This window comes from Polyodon spathula, chromosome 3, assembly GCF_017654505.1.
Source record: "Polyodon spathula isolate WHYD16114869_AA chromosome 3, ASM1765450v1, whole genome shotgun sequence".
Classification (NCBI taxonomy): Eukaryota; Metazoa; Chordata; class Actinopteri; order Acipenseriformes; family Polyodontidae; genus Polyodon; species Polyodon spathula.
In genome coordinates this window covers 34,199,100-34,215,027 of record NC_054536.1, presented here as the reverse complement: position 1 = coordinate 34,215,027, position 15,928 = coordinate 34,199,100, and the positions used below count along the sequence as shown (strand labels likewise).

The window sequence follows — 15,928 nt, the reverse complement described above, 5'->3', positions numbered from 1 at the left end:
AACTACTCACTTCTAAATCTTTTGTAGTCATCTTTGTATTACTTTAGTATAAATACATATTAATTTGGATTCATATGTTGTTTTTTTCTGACTTTATGTGAACGAAAAGACCGTTTTCTCATTGGAAATAGGTAAATTTCAAAATATCACTGTCCTGGCCACAAAAGCAAAGTTTGTGGGGAATAATAGCCATTTTCTATACTTTTGAGGCATAAGCAATTAGGAAATAACACTTACTACCCAAGGAACAAAAATTGTGTTACATTGCGTTATTAATGTAATTAACTATTTATCCGAAGTTTCTCACCTGGTGTAGCATAAGCAGCGTGAACTGACCTACCTAGTACAGAAGAACGTAAGCAGAGAGATAGACAGCACAGTATGGCTGGCATGGTAACAAAGTGTAAAAGCTTAATAATAATAATAATAATAATAATAATAATAATAATAATAATAATAATAATAATAATAAACTTGATTTTATATAGTGACTTTAAAAGCAACATCTCAAAGTGCTTTGCAAACAAACAAAACAGAAAATAAAAAGTCATAAAAATGCCTTTCTATAAAAGTAGATCTTTAAGCTAGATTTAAAAGCATTAAGGGTGGCAGAATCCCTTATCTCTTTAGGAATGGTGTTCCAAAGTTTTGGGGCATAACAACAAAAAGCTCTATTGCTCGTAGAACGTAGGTGAACAGAGGGAACACATAACAATCCAAGATCAGTTGAGCGAAGGTTGCATGAAGGGTTGTAGACTGATAAGAGATCAGATAAATACTGTTGAGCCAAACCATGTAAAGCCTTAAAAGTAAGAAGTAAAATTTTAAAATCAACATGAAACCTGACAGGCAACCAGTGCAGGGATCCCTTGCATGTGACCTCAGGATACGAGCTGCTGAGTTCTGAACATGTTATAATTTGGACAGCGTGCTTTTGGAGACGCCTGCAAGCAGAGCGTTACAATAATCAATCCTCGAAAAAACAAATGCATGAACCAGCTTTTCATCTACAGAAGCAGAAAGCATAGGTCGCACCCTAGCGATGTTTCTATGTTGGAAAAATGATGGCTTAACAGTATTCTGCACATGAGGTTCAAAAGTTAATCCAGGATCAAAAATAACCCATCAAATTTTCATCTAAACTCAAGCATAGTACCAACAACTGACAAGTTTACAGCATTGGTTTTACGTAACTGGTGGGCAGTGCCTAGCAACATAACCTCCATCTTATCACAGTTAAGATGCAGAAAGGTTTGTGACTTTCAATTCTTAATATCAGAAATGCAATCGGCAAGCACAGAGGTAGCAACATCAACATCAGATTTAATATGGACATAAATTTGGGTGTTATCTTCATAAAAATTATAACTCAGGCCATGTAATCTTAGTATGTGACCAAGGGGAAACATGTAAATACTAAATAGTAGAAGGCCCAACATTGAGCCTTGTGGGACAGTTAACAGTCCAGAAATAAAACCGCCAAGAGAGACAAAGTGTTGACGCTCAGTAAGATAAGACTAAAACCATTTTAGATCAATGCCAGAAATGCCAAACAAACTCTCTAACCTATCAATACAGTTCATCTAAAAGTCTATTACAGCAGAACTTGTAATTTCCAATCCTATACCCTCTGTGTCGTAGTCGAGCAGACTTTGAGCAGCAGCTAAGGATTCACTCCAGACTTCCAAACCTTGAGATAATTCTGCAAATGATTCTGATGATTCTGCCCTGCCCCAGGTAAGAAGGTTTGAAGGGCTTGGGAGCACATCGTAGACTGCCCAGATGAGAAACTTGATTCGCTGAGGTTCTCTCTACCAGAGGTCCATATGAGTTTCCGCTCCTGTGCCCCAGCCCTTCTCCATGGCAGATCACACCTCATCCTGTATCAATTTCCATCTCTCCTTGTCTGTGGCTGTGTCGTATCTGGGGGTTGAGATGCTACCAAATCCTGCGCTTTTGTGCCACTCTTCCCAGTAGGATGCTGTGTCGTTGGTGAGACTCAGCTTGGCATATTGCTTCTTGTGCATTCCGTTTTCTGTCTGTCTTCACTTTAATCCCTGCTTGATTCCTTAAACGGCAGTACCTCCCTACCCTAGTGACCTTGAACCCCTATGTCAAGGCATTAAGTGGCAGTTGCAGCTTGTTGGTTCTGCCATAAAGGATGATGCTGCTGAGGCTTCTTGGCAGGCCAAGCCATTTGTGTAGGTAGTTCAAAACCTTCAACTGTGGAAATAAATACCTCGTAAATGTGTAGTGGCCATAGTATTCGTGGGATGGATACTGTGGTGGAAAGAACAATTTATATATTACAAATATGTTTCTTCTCTCTATGAGAATTACAAACTGCCATTTCACAGGAAAACATTCAGTTTCTGCAGATTTAATGTCTTTCAAGGGACGTTTGGCCAGGACCCCCACTAAGGACTTAGGATTGAAAGGACTTTAATGGGCACCTAAGGCAATACAAATCTGATAAGGCAAGCAGATGCAATTCTTTTCAAATGCTAAATTGGTACGCATAGACAGGATGCCTCCTCTATACATTCCTGTCAGGAAATATATCAAATATAGGAGCAACACTGTCATCTGGTGGACAATGGAAATAGAGTTGGTGAAGATGTTTTTTTTAATGCAAGTTCATGAACTACCACAAAAAAAAATTAAATTAATGGAAATTAAGGATATTTCTGTAACTCTTAAATTTAGGAACACTGAAAATTGAATAATGAAAGGTATTTCAAGAATCTCTAAAGCTTAATAAAATCGGATTACAATAAATTGGTTCAAACAAAAAAAAAAAACATTGTGTTTAAATGGAATGTTCAGATACATGTTTAATATAAAAATTTGTGGATTTGCTTCAGGAAATTGAAATTAAACTTCTTAGCCCAGCCTAATTAAACCTGCAATTAAATTAAACCTGATAGTATATCAAGGTCTTAAACTTCCCGGTAGCCCAGGTTTGTCAATAGAGCCAAGCCACATCTATAGTAAGCAGATTGGTGGCTCTAATACTTTCTGTGTCTCTAAAGGGGTACCATTGAACATCTCCCCCAAGCTCTTCACACGCCCATCCAAAAAGCTTCTCCAGTCAGCAGAGAATCCATCTTCCTCTGGGTGGACACTGGGAGGTCATACAGGGGCCGGAGAGTCATTAATCTTTTCCTTCGCTTAGTTCAAATTGAGAGGAACTGGAAGGACCAGGAGAGTTCCCAAAAAAAGAAAAGTATTCGTATTCAAAAAGTATTCGATTAGAATTTATTGGATCTTTAATAAAAATAGCTTTCCCTTTTTTCAATCAGGCCTCTTTACAAACCCTCAAAGTTAATTTGTAAAAATAGTGCACTCCTAGAACATGTTTCTGGTAACCCAACATCAACTCGATAGACTTCAACAGCCTGAGCCCCAGCACCACAAAACTGTTAAAAAAGCTGTTGAAAGCAGACTTGATTCTGAAATGAAAAACATACTACTTAGAACAGACATCAGTGACCATGAGAAAGTTAAGCTATACACCAACTCCTTACAGAGATAGCCTTGATTAACCATGGTGAAAAACAGCTTAATACTCTGACTTTGCTTACACCCCTGTGGCAAGCGGGCCTGTGCGGTGACATCAGACCCAGAAGAAACACAGCACTGCAAGGTGATATGGTGAGTGAAAGAAAGGGAAATCCACAGCAGATTGGTGCTTTTATTAAATAAACACTTGGTGAACAAAATAAAAGGTTTGAACAAACAAAAAACCCTGTGGACGAAACAAAATGGCACTAACAAACAGGGGATGAACACTAAACACACAACAAGTATTGTGCTGGCCCTCCTTGTTATTTTAGTTATTTATTTTTTCCTCACTCTTGCTCCCATTTTTTCTCCCTGAACACCCAATGCTGAATGAGTGAAACATTCAACCTTTTATGCAGCTGTACTGAGATTGTATTGCAAATCAATTATTCAATTGGAATCTTGGTACATCTGCGCGTGAAATATTTTGTGCACTTTGTGACCGGTCAGTTATTAGAGGTTTGTCTTTTAGATGGCTACAGGTGGCATGAATTAGACTTTAATATTCCACGAAGGGGTGAGGGACTGCTGTATTGTTGGGTTGTAAATGTTTTGAGGGGACTTGTTCACCATCGACATACTTTAAAGTTCCCATCAAAGTGTTTAAAGTTAAAGGGATTTTTAGCTTAGGAACCACTAAAAGCATTGTTATCTTTAAGCCAATAACCACAAACTTTGGAAGCTGCCTGTGGCAGAAATACAATGAGTTCTCGTTGTAAATCTCCCTCTCGACTGTGAGGGTGCTAGCAAAAGGAATAGTATCTGGACGGGCTGGCCTGACAGTTCGTTTTCGAGGTCGGGAAGTCGGTCAGCCTGGATGGAAGCGAGACTCTGTTGCAGGAACGTATTGACCCGGAAGGTAAACGAGATAGCCGCTGCAAGCAATAGATGCAGCTGGAATTGTTTACTAAGGGATCATGCGGGGTAGCATAAAATGGGCCAAAGAAACGCTAATCTTTTCCTTCGCTTGGGTTGTTTACATAAACCTGGAAGGACTGTGAGCTGCAGTAGGAACTGCCTAAGAATATTCGTGAGTGTTTGTTTGTTTTTGTGTGTTAGCAATTGTCTTATTTATTGAATCACCAGATGGCTAAACACGTTCTGGAACTGTAGCTTTTGGGCCAGCGCAAGCCGGAACTAGACTTTACGAACTGGCACCAAATAACCTGTTATCACCCACCACGAGCACTAATACACACACCCTGGATTGGCATTGTGGTTGGACAGCTATTATTGTTAGGGACTGTAAACCCGTTTGTTTGGCTCCGCGCATTACACATTGTTGTGTATTGGCGGGGCTTTTTTCTTTTTGGTCACCAGACCCAGATTATAATTAAAACCCCAGTTTCCTACCGGATTACAATTGTTTGTGATTTCTTCTGCACTGCATCACCTCAACACCTGTTCACAATCACTGGCCAAATTGCTACACTGCCCCAGAAACAAATAATCCTTATTACAGACCCAACTCCCTCTAGGGACAATAAAAACTTTAATGGCCACTCTATCCATAGGCTATTTGGCATTAGAGGTCATCAAGGCTGAACGTGCCCTATTTTTACATCAGGGGCAATTTGTAGACCTCTGCTGTGTCAGACATTTAAAAAAAAAGGTGTCGCTTTATATAAGGATTGGAGTCTCCACGAGGTCTCATTTTCTAAAATAAAAAGTGCCTTAACAGGGCGGAAATGCAGCTTCACTATAACCTTCCCAAAACGGAATGGCACCAGCTTATTTCGATCCGTCTTAATTTGTACAGTTATAGTATCAAAGCTGGTCTTGCTGAGGGGGGTGTAATGAGGTCTGTCATAAGTTATGGTGACTATAAATTTAGTGCAGTGATGCACTAAACAGCCAATGAAGTATTATGCCAAAGTTAATTTCCACAATTTGAGACCCGGAGTATGTCTGCAATAAATTAAACTACATTTTCTTTTCATTTTTTTTTTCTCGTTAAGTACTGTTAAATTTCTGACGCACATAATACAGCAATTTGTTAACGGCTCACAAATGTGTTCCTAATTTTGGAGCTCTTCAGATGGCAACCATAGTTACAGCCCCATGCAGCCTATGCAGTGACATGGTCATTTTTTGTGACAAACGGCCCTCATACCTACAGCATAATCACGCAGTATTAGGTTCAAATAGAGAGGCAGGTTTAACCACAAACCCCCAAAAATGTAAAATAGCCTATTCAGAAACAGAGTATTTAGGTTATACCATGGGTCATAGTTGGTTAAAACCATTAGAAAAAAAAAAAAGAGGTAATAAAAAACTAACCCCTGCCAATCAGGAGGAGGTTAGGGCACTTTTAGAGTTTGCTGGTTACTACCGCCGCTTTATTCCACAGTTTGCTACTCGTGGCACCACTGACAGAACTAATGAGGGGCACCAGAAACCAGCCCATACAGTGGTAGGAACCATGTAAAGCGGCATTCCAAGACCTGAAACAGGCATTGTCTTCTAAGCCTGTTATAAGGAGCCCAGATTTCTCAAATATTTAATTTTACAGACCGATGCTTTAGATCGGGTTAGGTACTGTTCTATCCCAAGATTTTAAAACCGAAGTACTGTGGGGACTCAGTTTTTCACATTAGTCACCGACTATGCCCTGTTAACTTGGTTATACAGACAGGAAGACACTAACCCCAGATTGACCCCGTGGTTTCTGACCCTTCAGCCGTACTGCTTTGATGTGACAGACCGGGCCGGTAAGGATCATATAAATGCAGACTGGCTGTCACGACTGCCTGAGCTCACCTGTTTTTTATTACAGGAATGTCCTGAAGCAAAGGAGGGGAGAATGTGAGCCAGCTCACAGGTCAACCAGCAGGAGGCGCTCATGCCAGGCTGAAGACAAGCTGGTCCACACAGCAGGGGACAACTGGAATGATCCATGGCTGGCTTGGAATCAGCCTGCCATGTGTTCAAGGAGTTAATTGCGGATCAGTGACCAGGCTATTACCACAGTGCGGACGCGACACTGGAATGATCCAGGCAATTAAATATCCACGATTGTCCCTATGCGTTTAAGCAACAGAGTATATATATATATATATATATATATATATATATATATATATATATATATATATATATATATACACACACACACACACACACACACACATACACATATATATATATATATATATATATATATATATATATATATATATATATATATATATATATATATATGTGTGTGTGTGTGTGTGTGTGTATCCAACCCCTCACAATATGCAATAAGTGACAAGTCTATATATATAAAAAACCATGACCCCTCATTAGGTATCCATATAGTCATCGGTACATATTCATACGGAGGGCCTCACAAAAGAAGCGTCAAAAATCACCATCCATCAAATAAGGTATAATAATGATACTACTAAGGTGATATGGTGAAGTCCTTCACCCATAGTTGTTTACAGCAACCCATAATGGCATTGCAACATAATGGCCATCTACACGTTCCTTGAGAACTGCAGGATTTTCCTCCAGCAGATGGACAGCCATACCTCACCAGAATACTCACCTGAAAAGGTCTGGTTTGTTACAACAGAATTGTCAAATGTTATGCAAACACAGACTGCTTTCCTAATGTAGATGTGCAAGAGCAAGGCATGCACAATATACTGAAAGATTGTTTCTTTAAAAGGTGACCATGATATTTTAAGGATAGCATTATATGGCTCTATAAATTACAAGTTACAGTTGCTGAAATAGTAAATTGAAAAAGCAACATATAACTATAACCAATGGTAACCAGCATGATTCAACAATGATCAGTAAATGATATCTGTTATAAATGCGTTAGTATGTGTTTAGGCAGTGCATTACCCTTGGTACAGAGGTAGATAGATGAATGCTGACAAATGCATCATTGAAGTTACTCCCAGACATGCTCAACTGAATTGAGATCCAGGGATTGTGGTAGCCATGGAAGATTCCTAAGTCTTTATCATGCTCCTCAAACCATAGATGTACAATTCCTACACGTTGAAAGTAGCCATTGCTGTCACGGTGCAGGTGCAGCACTGTATTGTTGGGTGACTTGACCTAGCAGCACATGTTGCAGGGATAACATGTCACATCACATGAATAGGAACTTCATTTCTAATTCAGGATGTTTATGAAGGTAATGCCAGCGGTGAAAAAAAACTGAAGCTGACCAAAAGTCATACAAATAATTTTTATTGATAATTTGTTAGAGAAGAACAGCATTTTGAATTCCTAAAAATACAACATTTGAGGTGTTAACAGGTGTCATTGATGCTATGGATTTTACATTTTTTTCTTTCATTTTTTTTTTCCTAGTTTTTTATTTATTTATTTAAAAAAATGACTCTACTTTTATTGCATATTAACCATTTGCAATTTACAAATATATCGTACTTCCCTTTATGCTGAAATGGATAAAATCCATCATTTAAACCAATGTATATTCTTTTCTGCCATTATTTAATACATTCAAAAAAGAGATATTCAAGTTACTGATAACAAGTGCACACATACAACAGCAAATAAAGTAAGCCACTGACAGTTATTTAGTAAAATATTTAGGTAAAGAATAAATAGCTTTATTAAAACACATGTATTATTGTTCCATGTGTTTTCTCTCTGGGTGTGTATATGTATTACACCATGTTCACTTAATTTAGACCTAGGTTAAAAATGTTCAAAAGAACCAAAAAACACTACTTATAATAAAATGATCAATGTGTTTTATAATTCAGTCGTTGGATGACAGACCAAGTGTTAGTCAGCCAGAAAGTGAAGGATCTGTGGCTGCTTAATTCAGTCTTACAATCTATAAAGCTAAAAGCACATGATCACTACACTTTTCAGTATTACCCTACTGACATCCTATATGGATGTTTTGCTAGTTCCATTAAGGAAACTACCCCCCCCCCCCCCAAAAAATATCAGTACTATTTGACACAACCCTCAATGGAATCCATTTGGCCGAAAACTGGAGACAATATTTAAAAAATATTGTTTTCTTTGATTATGATGCAGGTTATAATGTAACAGACAATTCCCGACATCTTGGTTTAATAACTGTACTATACAAAGCTATATTGGTCTGTCAAAAAAAAAAGTTCCGTGGTTCTTCTCTTCTTGTGTTTTCATGTAAAAACACCCAATTCCTTCGCACTGCAAACTCAAAGATCTACAGCGCGTCACCATTTGAATCCCTACTGTGCCCCTTTCCCTTACTTGGCTGCAATGTCTGATGTGAATAAAAAAGGCAATGTTGTGCATGAGAGTTCACATGTAGAAGTCCTTGATTCAGCCGTATTGATCCAAGCATTACTGTTTATGGAGACAAAAAATAATCTGCCTGTACTTCCCCATTTTTTTTCTTTACATGTGACAGAAGGTATTTATTCCAACAGTTTTAGGGTTAAGTGATCAGTAATGATGCAGGGATTAGGGAGGGTTGGTGTACTGGTTTGGTGACAAAAGAAGATTCTAGATGTAAAAGGGGTTATGCCGAGTAAAGTCACATTCGCTTGAACCTTTTCATGCTCCATTTGGTTTCCTTATCAGAAAAAAAAAACCCTGAAGAGCAACTCAATTTGTATTATTAACAGCACAGGCTTGTCATGATCAAGTTGGAAAACATTTGGATGTAGTCGGTGGGGGGGTTATTTACAAAAATAACTGTACAATGTATATTAGGGTGGTTCCTATAGATACGGTAAAATGTGAAAATATAAATTCTTGACCTCTCATCCCCTCTTTTTTCAATTGGTGAAAAACTATTCCTGCAAAATTTCATCAACATTGGATTGTATTTAGAGGTGTCTCATCAACCTTGAAGTTTGTTACTGTTTTTGCTTGATATGTACCTTTTCCTTCTCCCTTGCAATAGTCCATGTGTTTGCGCATAGGAAGTGTGGACCTCTTGCGTCCCTACCTGGGTCTAGCTATTTATTGATATGATACATTTTTTTTAAAATAAGAACACACAAACAAAATAAAAATTAATGTCCCTTACCTAATTTGAAACTTAAATTTTTACAACCCGATAAAAGATTCTTTTATATATATATATATATATATATATATATATATATATATATATATATATATATATATATATATATATATATATATAATCTTTTTCACATTTTCTTGACTATGGATGTTAAACTGAGTCAGAAAGAAATCTTTCTTATTGGAAAAACTAATGATAGCATTACACAGGCGAGACTACTATCAAGTATACAAGCTCAGCAAGTGTTCGTTCATTTAGACTCTAAATTGAAGTTGACAGTGAGGGAGAGCTCCACAAAGACAATCGACCTCATCCTGCCCTTTGGGAGAAAGCCGGCATTCCGACTAGGCCAAAGCAGCATGTGATCTCCAAGTTAGAAGACCTCTTTCAGAGGGGGAAGAATAACCAGAAAAACGCATCACGAAGGTCTAGACTTTAAATCCAGAAGGAGGAGGAGGAGTTCACAAAGTTTTTCCAGGTTGATGTTGTCCATCAAGATGTTCTCCAGATCGTGACCATGCAGGAAGACAAAGACTTCCTCATTGCACAAATACATGGTCGACAAGGCTGCATGACCTCTGTGGATGAAAAGACAAGGAGGAAAGGAGGTGAAGAAGCAAAAGAGGGAAATAACTCTGGAAAGAGTCCAAAAAGGCCAAGCAGAGAAACAAAGAATGGAACAAACTGTTCAATTGGAGTCCTCAAGCACCAGTGATGATGAGTTCGGCACTGCAGAGGAGGCAGGGGATGCAGTGGGTGGTGCTGGTCCTTCACATACACCCTCACTGGCAAAGTGAGCTCAGAAGAATGTGATCACTCCAGAGCTAGCCTCTGCCCTGATAATTGCAAGATAAGTGACAGGAAGTCTGCTCTTATTATTGCCACAGCAGCTGCCAGCTTGGGCCAATAAGTAAGAGTGCTGAACATCAACAGGTCCTTGATTTCATAGAGCACGATGAATGGCATGCCTGTTGTATGGCTTCAAGATCTTCATGTTCGGTTGGGCAAAGGAAGATGGCGGATTATTCAAAGTCACAGCAAAACGAGAATGGACTTCATGAACTCCTTTGCTCCATCATTGTAGGGGGCTACATCCAAACCTGGCTCTCTGCCCCCACAGCTACTTCCACCCAACTGAATGGTCTGAAGTTCTTGGAAAAGCTTCAGAAGTACTCCAACATGAACAAGGGTGTCCCTGCTGGTGCCATACAGAAATTATTACGCATGTGGTACTTGAGTGAGGAGCTGATTGGCCTAGCGTTCTCTGACCCACTGGGCCCTCTCGATGAGAAAAGAGCCATGCTGCAAGCACTAGAGGAGGTCAAAGGAACAGAGGATCCACCAAAGAGGATCAAGCTGCAGCTTTCTGATCTTGGAGTGACCAGGAACCCAGTGCATTCATCAGTCAACAGACTAAAGGCTTCTTCAATGCCTTGGTTCTCCCTGAACGCTTCCTCCACAAGGATCCAGAGGTCTGGCTTTAGGACAGTGACTATGAAGCGGCCCTGAAAACTGTCAAGGGACTGAAGGTGGTCAATGACACTGCACAGAGAGGCGTGGCTCTGATTCAAGAGTTTATTGACCACCTAACTTGCAATGAGAAACAAAAGCAGTTCTTGCTCCACTGTCTCTCAGTATCGGAAGCTGTGCCCTGATTCCAATAAGTCTACTGTGATTTCAGCCCTAGAGTACAAATTTGGTATTCATCCACTTCTGAAAAACAATTAATTCACAAACATAAGCCTCATTTCAGTGCCATTTATATCAACTTTTAAACCCCTGTTAAATGAGTTCTATATTGTTCTAAAAACAATTTGTTCAGAAAAGTTTTGTGATTGACTTTTGACCCCTGTGAGGCACCAGTAAATAAATTTTGATTTCCTTGAAAATCAAGTATTGTTTTCTAGTGAAATGTGATAAATTGAGGGGATGAGAGCGTGAGATTTGTGATTTTCAAAAGTAAGGACCACCCTAATGTATATATGTTCTACTCCTAACAGGTGCCAAACACCAGATTAAAATATAAAAAGAGGCCAGAGTAAAATATCTTACAGAAAGTCTGTTATCGGAGGCTGGTCTGTTTGGGCAGCTTGGGACCCATTAATATTCCTGAACTTTGAGGCATAGGGCCCTTCATCTGCATGCTGGCCCCCACCATGGCAGGGAAGCTGTGATTGCGTCGGATGCCAGCATTCAGTTGAAGCCCCCCGATGGCACTGGTGACCACGACAGGGGAGCCTAAAGGCAGGCCTTCTCTCCCCAGGCCTCCGGTCCTGAAGGTTGGCACCGATCGGTGAGTCCCACTGAGAAAAGGTCTTGGCATGTCTGTCACTACTGGGGACTGTGGAGTTCCCCCTGGGCTGACTACTCTTGCAATCCCAAACCTTTTGAGCTTGTCCACCAGGTTCAGGTTGTAGACGCTGACGTCTGTCTGGCACTCGCTGTTGCAGCTGCTCTTGCTTTCAGCCCTCACCTCTTTCAGAATGGAGCTGGCTGGCTTGGAAGCCAAGAAGTTGTCATAGAGGGGGCTGGAACCCTTGAATTCAAAAGGGGGCCCAGTCTGGTGCTGCATAGTGGGGGAGTTGGGTGGGGTGGAGGGAAGAACATCGGCTCTGGGTGCACAGGGGGTGAGGAGGGGGGAGTCCGCTCGGTCCCAGCTCCAAGGATTGTAGACAGCGGCTGAGATGCCCCTCTCCTGCAGCATCCGGACCAGTCCCAAGGAGGTGCTCATGGTCTTGGTGGAGTCCCGCAGGTTAGTGAAGGATTCAGCAAGGCTTAAGCGTCGAGGAGTGCATGGGCTGGCTACAGGAGTAGATTTCAGGCTGTTCATGCTAACGCAAGTGGTAGTGGGTCCCATGCTAAAGCTAAAGAGAGAAAAAAAGAGAATAATGTCACCAATTATTTCTCAAGAGAAGTGCAAGTTATTTTTTGGAAAACATTCATAAATGTAAGACTGCCACATGACAGCACTTGTGGTAAGAAAATCTACGAACAATAACATTTAAAAAATTCATATATGTGCTGTGGTTTTATTTTCATGCTCAGGCACACAACACTCTTTGGAGCGTGCTCTATAGCTGATGCCTTGGTTAATGTTAACAGACTAAGTTTGTGAAATTACAGAACACAAGCTTATTAACTAACGTAGTTAGTAAAAATACTGATGCTCAAGACAAACAAGCTAATGTTATTGCTTATTACTATCAAGTATGACTAATTGTAATATATAGAATAAGTACACATCTAATGGCTTTCATTTAGATATTTTGTCTGAAGTGATGAAAACATCATAATGCCTTCAAGAAAACATTAAACGGGTCAGACTGACTGATGGTTTTCTGCTTGTGGACAACAGTTACACCAAAACAATATCATCTTTATTTCTTCACAAAATAAAGAACCTGAATAAAAACAAGCCAACCAATTATAGTTAAAAAAATATTTGAGCTAGTTTGTACTTCACAGCCATTGTTCTAAATTACATATTTTTTTTTAATAAACCAGACAAGTAGACAGTTTCACCTTTAAGAACGAGGCCTCTATTTCCTGAGGACAAATTGGCCACTCCATAGTCGTCAATAGGCAATTTGCCCAACCTGTACAGTCAGGCCCTGTATGTTTAAAGTTTGGGTGGAAGCCCATAGTGGTTCAGTTTATTTATAAGATTTACTGTAATCTTCTAGGACAATTACATTGCAAATTTTATTGTTTGACATGAATACAGTGAACAACAGACTGCTCCATGATTGTATCATAAGCTACAAAGTACAAGGGCTCGGAATTTCTAGACAAAACTTTAGGTTAGGCCTACTGTAACTGCTTACTGGTGAATGGACCAGAGTAAGGTTAGAACGATATGAAACCATGTGCAATGTTAGCCTATCATTTTGTTAGCCTCTCATGTCTCACACTTGCATTCCTCCTAGTCTAGCATGACCCCATCTCACCCCCGAACAGGCAGGGTCATAGTGTCTGCTCTAAATCGCCCTTCAGAATAACGTGACAGAGTGCAGGGTCACCTTCCTCATCAGATGACCTGAAAAGAACCGATTAATATTAAGAAACTTCCCATTGTATGCATTGACATAGAATATGGAATGAGACTTTTACCTTGGTAGTTCTTAGCATGAACATTGTGGTTGACAATTCAGGCATTTCAGAGCATTCCCACTTACCCTGGTATTACCACTGTTACGTGCCTTGTTATACTTATAGTACCAAATACAATAAAAACGTACAGTACAACAACTGTGATAAAGATAATATGAAGATTACCTGTAATATGAGTTCTTTGTAGGATGATGAACTCCACACAAAGTAAACTCCTGGTCAGGAGAACTAACTGAACAATTACCCAAAGATCATTATGATATAATACCTTTTTGCACAAGTGTCCCTCTCTCATAAAAACTGATGTCATTCCAAAAGTATTGTCCACATTGTATTGAAAAAGGCAGAAGGTGGGTGGTAAATAGGTGTGTGGCATTCATCATCCTACAGAGAAACCATATTCAGGTAATCTTCGTATTCTTACACATCCAAGTTATAATGCTTAATAAATGTCTCGAGGAGGCCCAGGTAGCAGCATTACAAATATCCTGTACTGGGACTGACTTTAGTTTTGCCCATGTAGTAGCCACCCCACCCCAAGGTGGTAACAGAACTCGATGCAGGACATGATCCAGTTTGAAATTGTCTGTTTGGACATGTTTGCCCCGGGTCAGGTGAGCTGGAGATAAGCAGTTGTCCTGTTGGCCTGAGAGTCCTATGAATGTAGAAGTTCAGGGCTCTACGGACATCAACTAGGTGGTGTCTAGCCTCCTCTTCAGATTTATGAAGTTTTGGGTAGAATCAACATGACCCGATCCAACTATAACTCTGTTACCACCTTTGGTAGGAACTGGAGGTTAGGCCCTTGAAAGATGGAAGCAAGCTGCATTGATAACCCAGGCTTGGAGTTCACTTACCCTTCTTGCTGAGGTCTGCCACTAAAAAAATTGTTTCCCTACTGAAGAATTTCTCATGAATTTGTGGCATGACTTCATGATTGCTGTCCATCAATGCTCCCCAAGCAACTTGACCAGTTTTGTAAAGAAGAATGGTCAAATATTGCCAAATCTAGGTGTGCAAAGTTGGTAGAGACATTTTCCAACAGACTCACAGCTGTCAAAGGTGCTTCCAGGTGTGGACTGAATTGGTGAATAGAAAGACTCAAAACTTAACTTTTAATTGTTTTTATTTATATATTATATATATAATATATATATATATATATATATATATATATATATATATATAAGGGAAAAAACCCTTTTTTTTTGGAGTAAATTTACGTACTTTGAGACTCCGTTCTGTGTTGTTTTACACTATTTTCAAGTTTCCCCCACAGACTTTCTATAGCACTGAAATATATAAAAATAGGTTGTAATAGTTACATTGCATATATGTAACTGCGTTTTATTTGTTATAACAATACATGATCTATTTTTATATAAATATATTTTATATATATATATATATATATATATATATATATACACACACACACACACACACACACACACACACACACACACACACACACACGCACACAGTGGTTTGCAGAAGTATGAACCCCCCTACAAAGGTTTCACATTTTGTTGCAATATAAGTAATGTGTGTACAGTTTTTCAAAATAACTTTTTTTATTCAAAGCTGTAGTGGTTAAACTGAACACTGTTATATGAGGTGGAAGTTAAATGTAAGCAAAACCTGCAAAGAAAATGAAGCAGCACCTTTTGCAGCAATTACTGCTAAGAGTCTTTTTGGATAAGTCTCTACTAGCTTTGCACAGTAGGATGGTGAAATTTATACTGGGTAGGCCTTTGTTGGATCACTATGGGAGTTACAGATTGAAAGTCTTTATATACCTGAGGGAAATTATTTACAAGTGAAACCACTTTGAGTACACAGAGGCTGAAACCATTTTACTAATTTTGTGTCCATTCAAACAAATCATTTGCACCTGAGCTGATTTATGGCTACAATAGGCTGAATACTTATGCAACTGAGATTAATCTGTTTTTCTCTGTAAATCTTACTAATTTATATTCTATATGCATTTTTTAACTTTATCAATGTGGAGTAGTTTGTGTAGATTCTACATGTAAAATCTAATTTGAAAGCATCGTAGAGTACGCTCAGGTGCCAACAAAATGTGAAAACTTTGCAGGGGGGGTGAATACTTCTGCAAACCACTATATATATATATATATATATATATATATATATATATATATATATATATATATATATATATATATATATATAGACACACACACACACACACACACACACACACACACACACACACAGTGCCGT

At 39.1% G+C, this 15,928-nt stretch overlaps 1 protein-coding gene across 10 annotated transcripts in view; it reads right to left on the bottom strand.

Moving 5' to 3' along the window:
- Positions 1 to 10,542: 10,542 nt before the first annotated feature.
- The window catches only part of LOC121313014 (trafficking kinesin-binding protein 1-like), a 73,673-nt gene continuing 68,287 nt past the window's right edge, over positions 10,543 to 15,928 (bottom strand). For 9 of the 10 annotated variants that reach the window (XM_041245111.1, XM_041245104.1, XM_041245105.1 and 6 more), the window contains one exon: positions 10,543 to 12,432. In XM_041245111.1, coding sequence (XP_041101045.1) covers positions 11,631 to 12,432 — 802 coding nt within the window. In that variant the 3' untranslated portion in view covers positions 10,543 to 11,630. Of the gene's footprint in view, positions 12,433 to 13,515; positions 13,605 to 15,928 lie in introns of all 10 variants that reach the window. The other variant, XM_041245115.1, reaches the window with a different exon arrangement.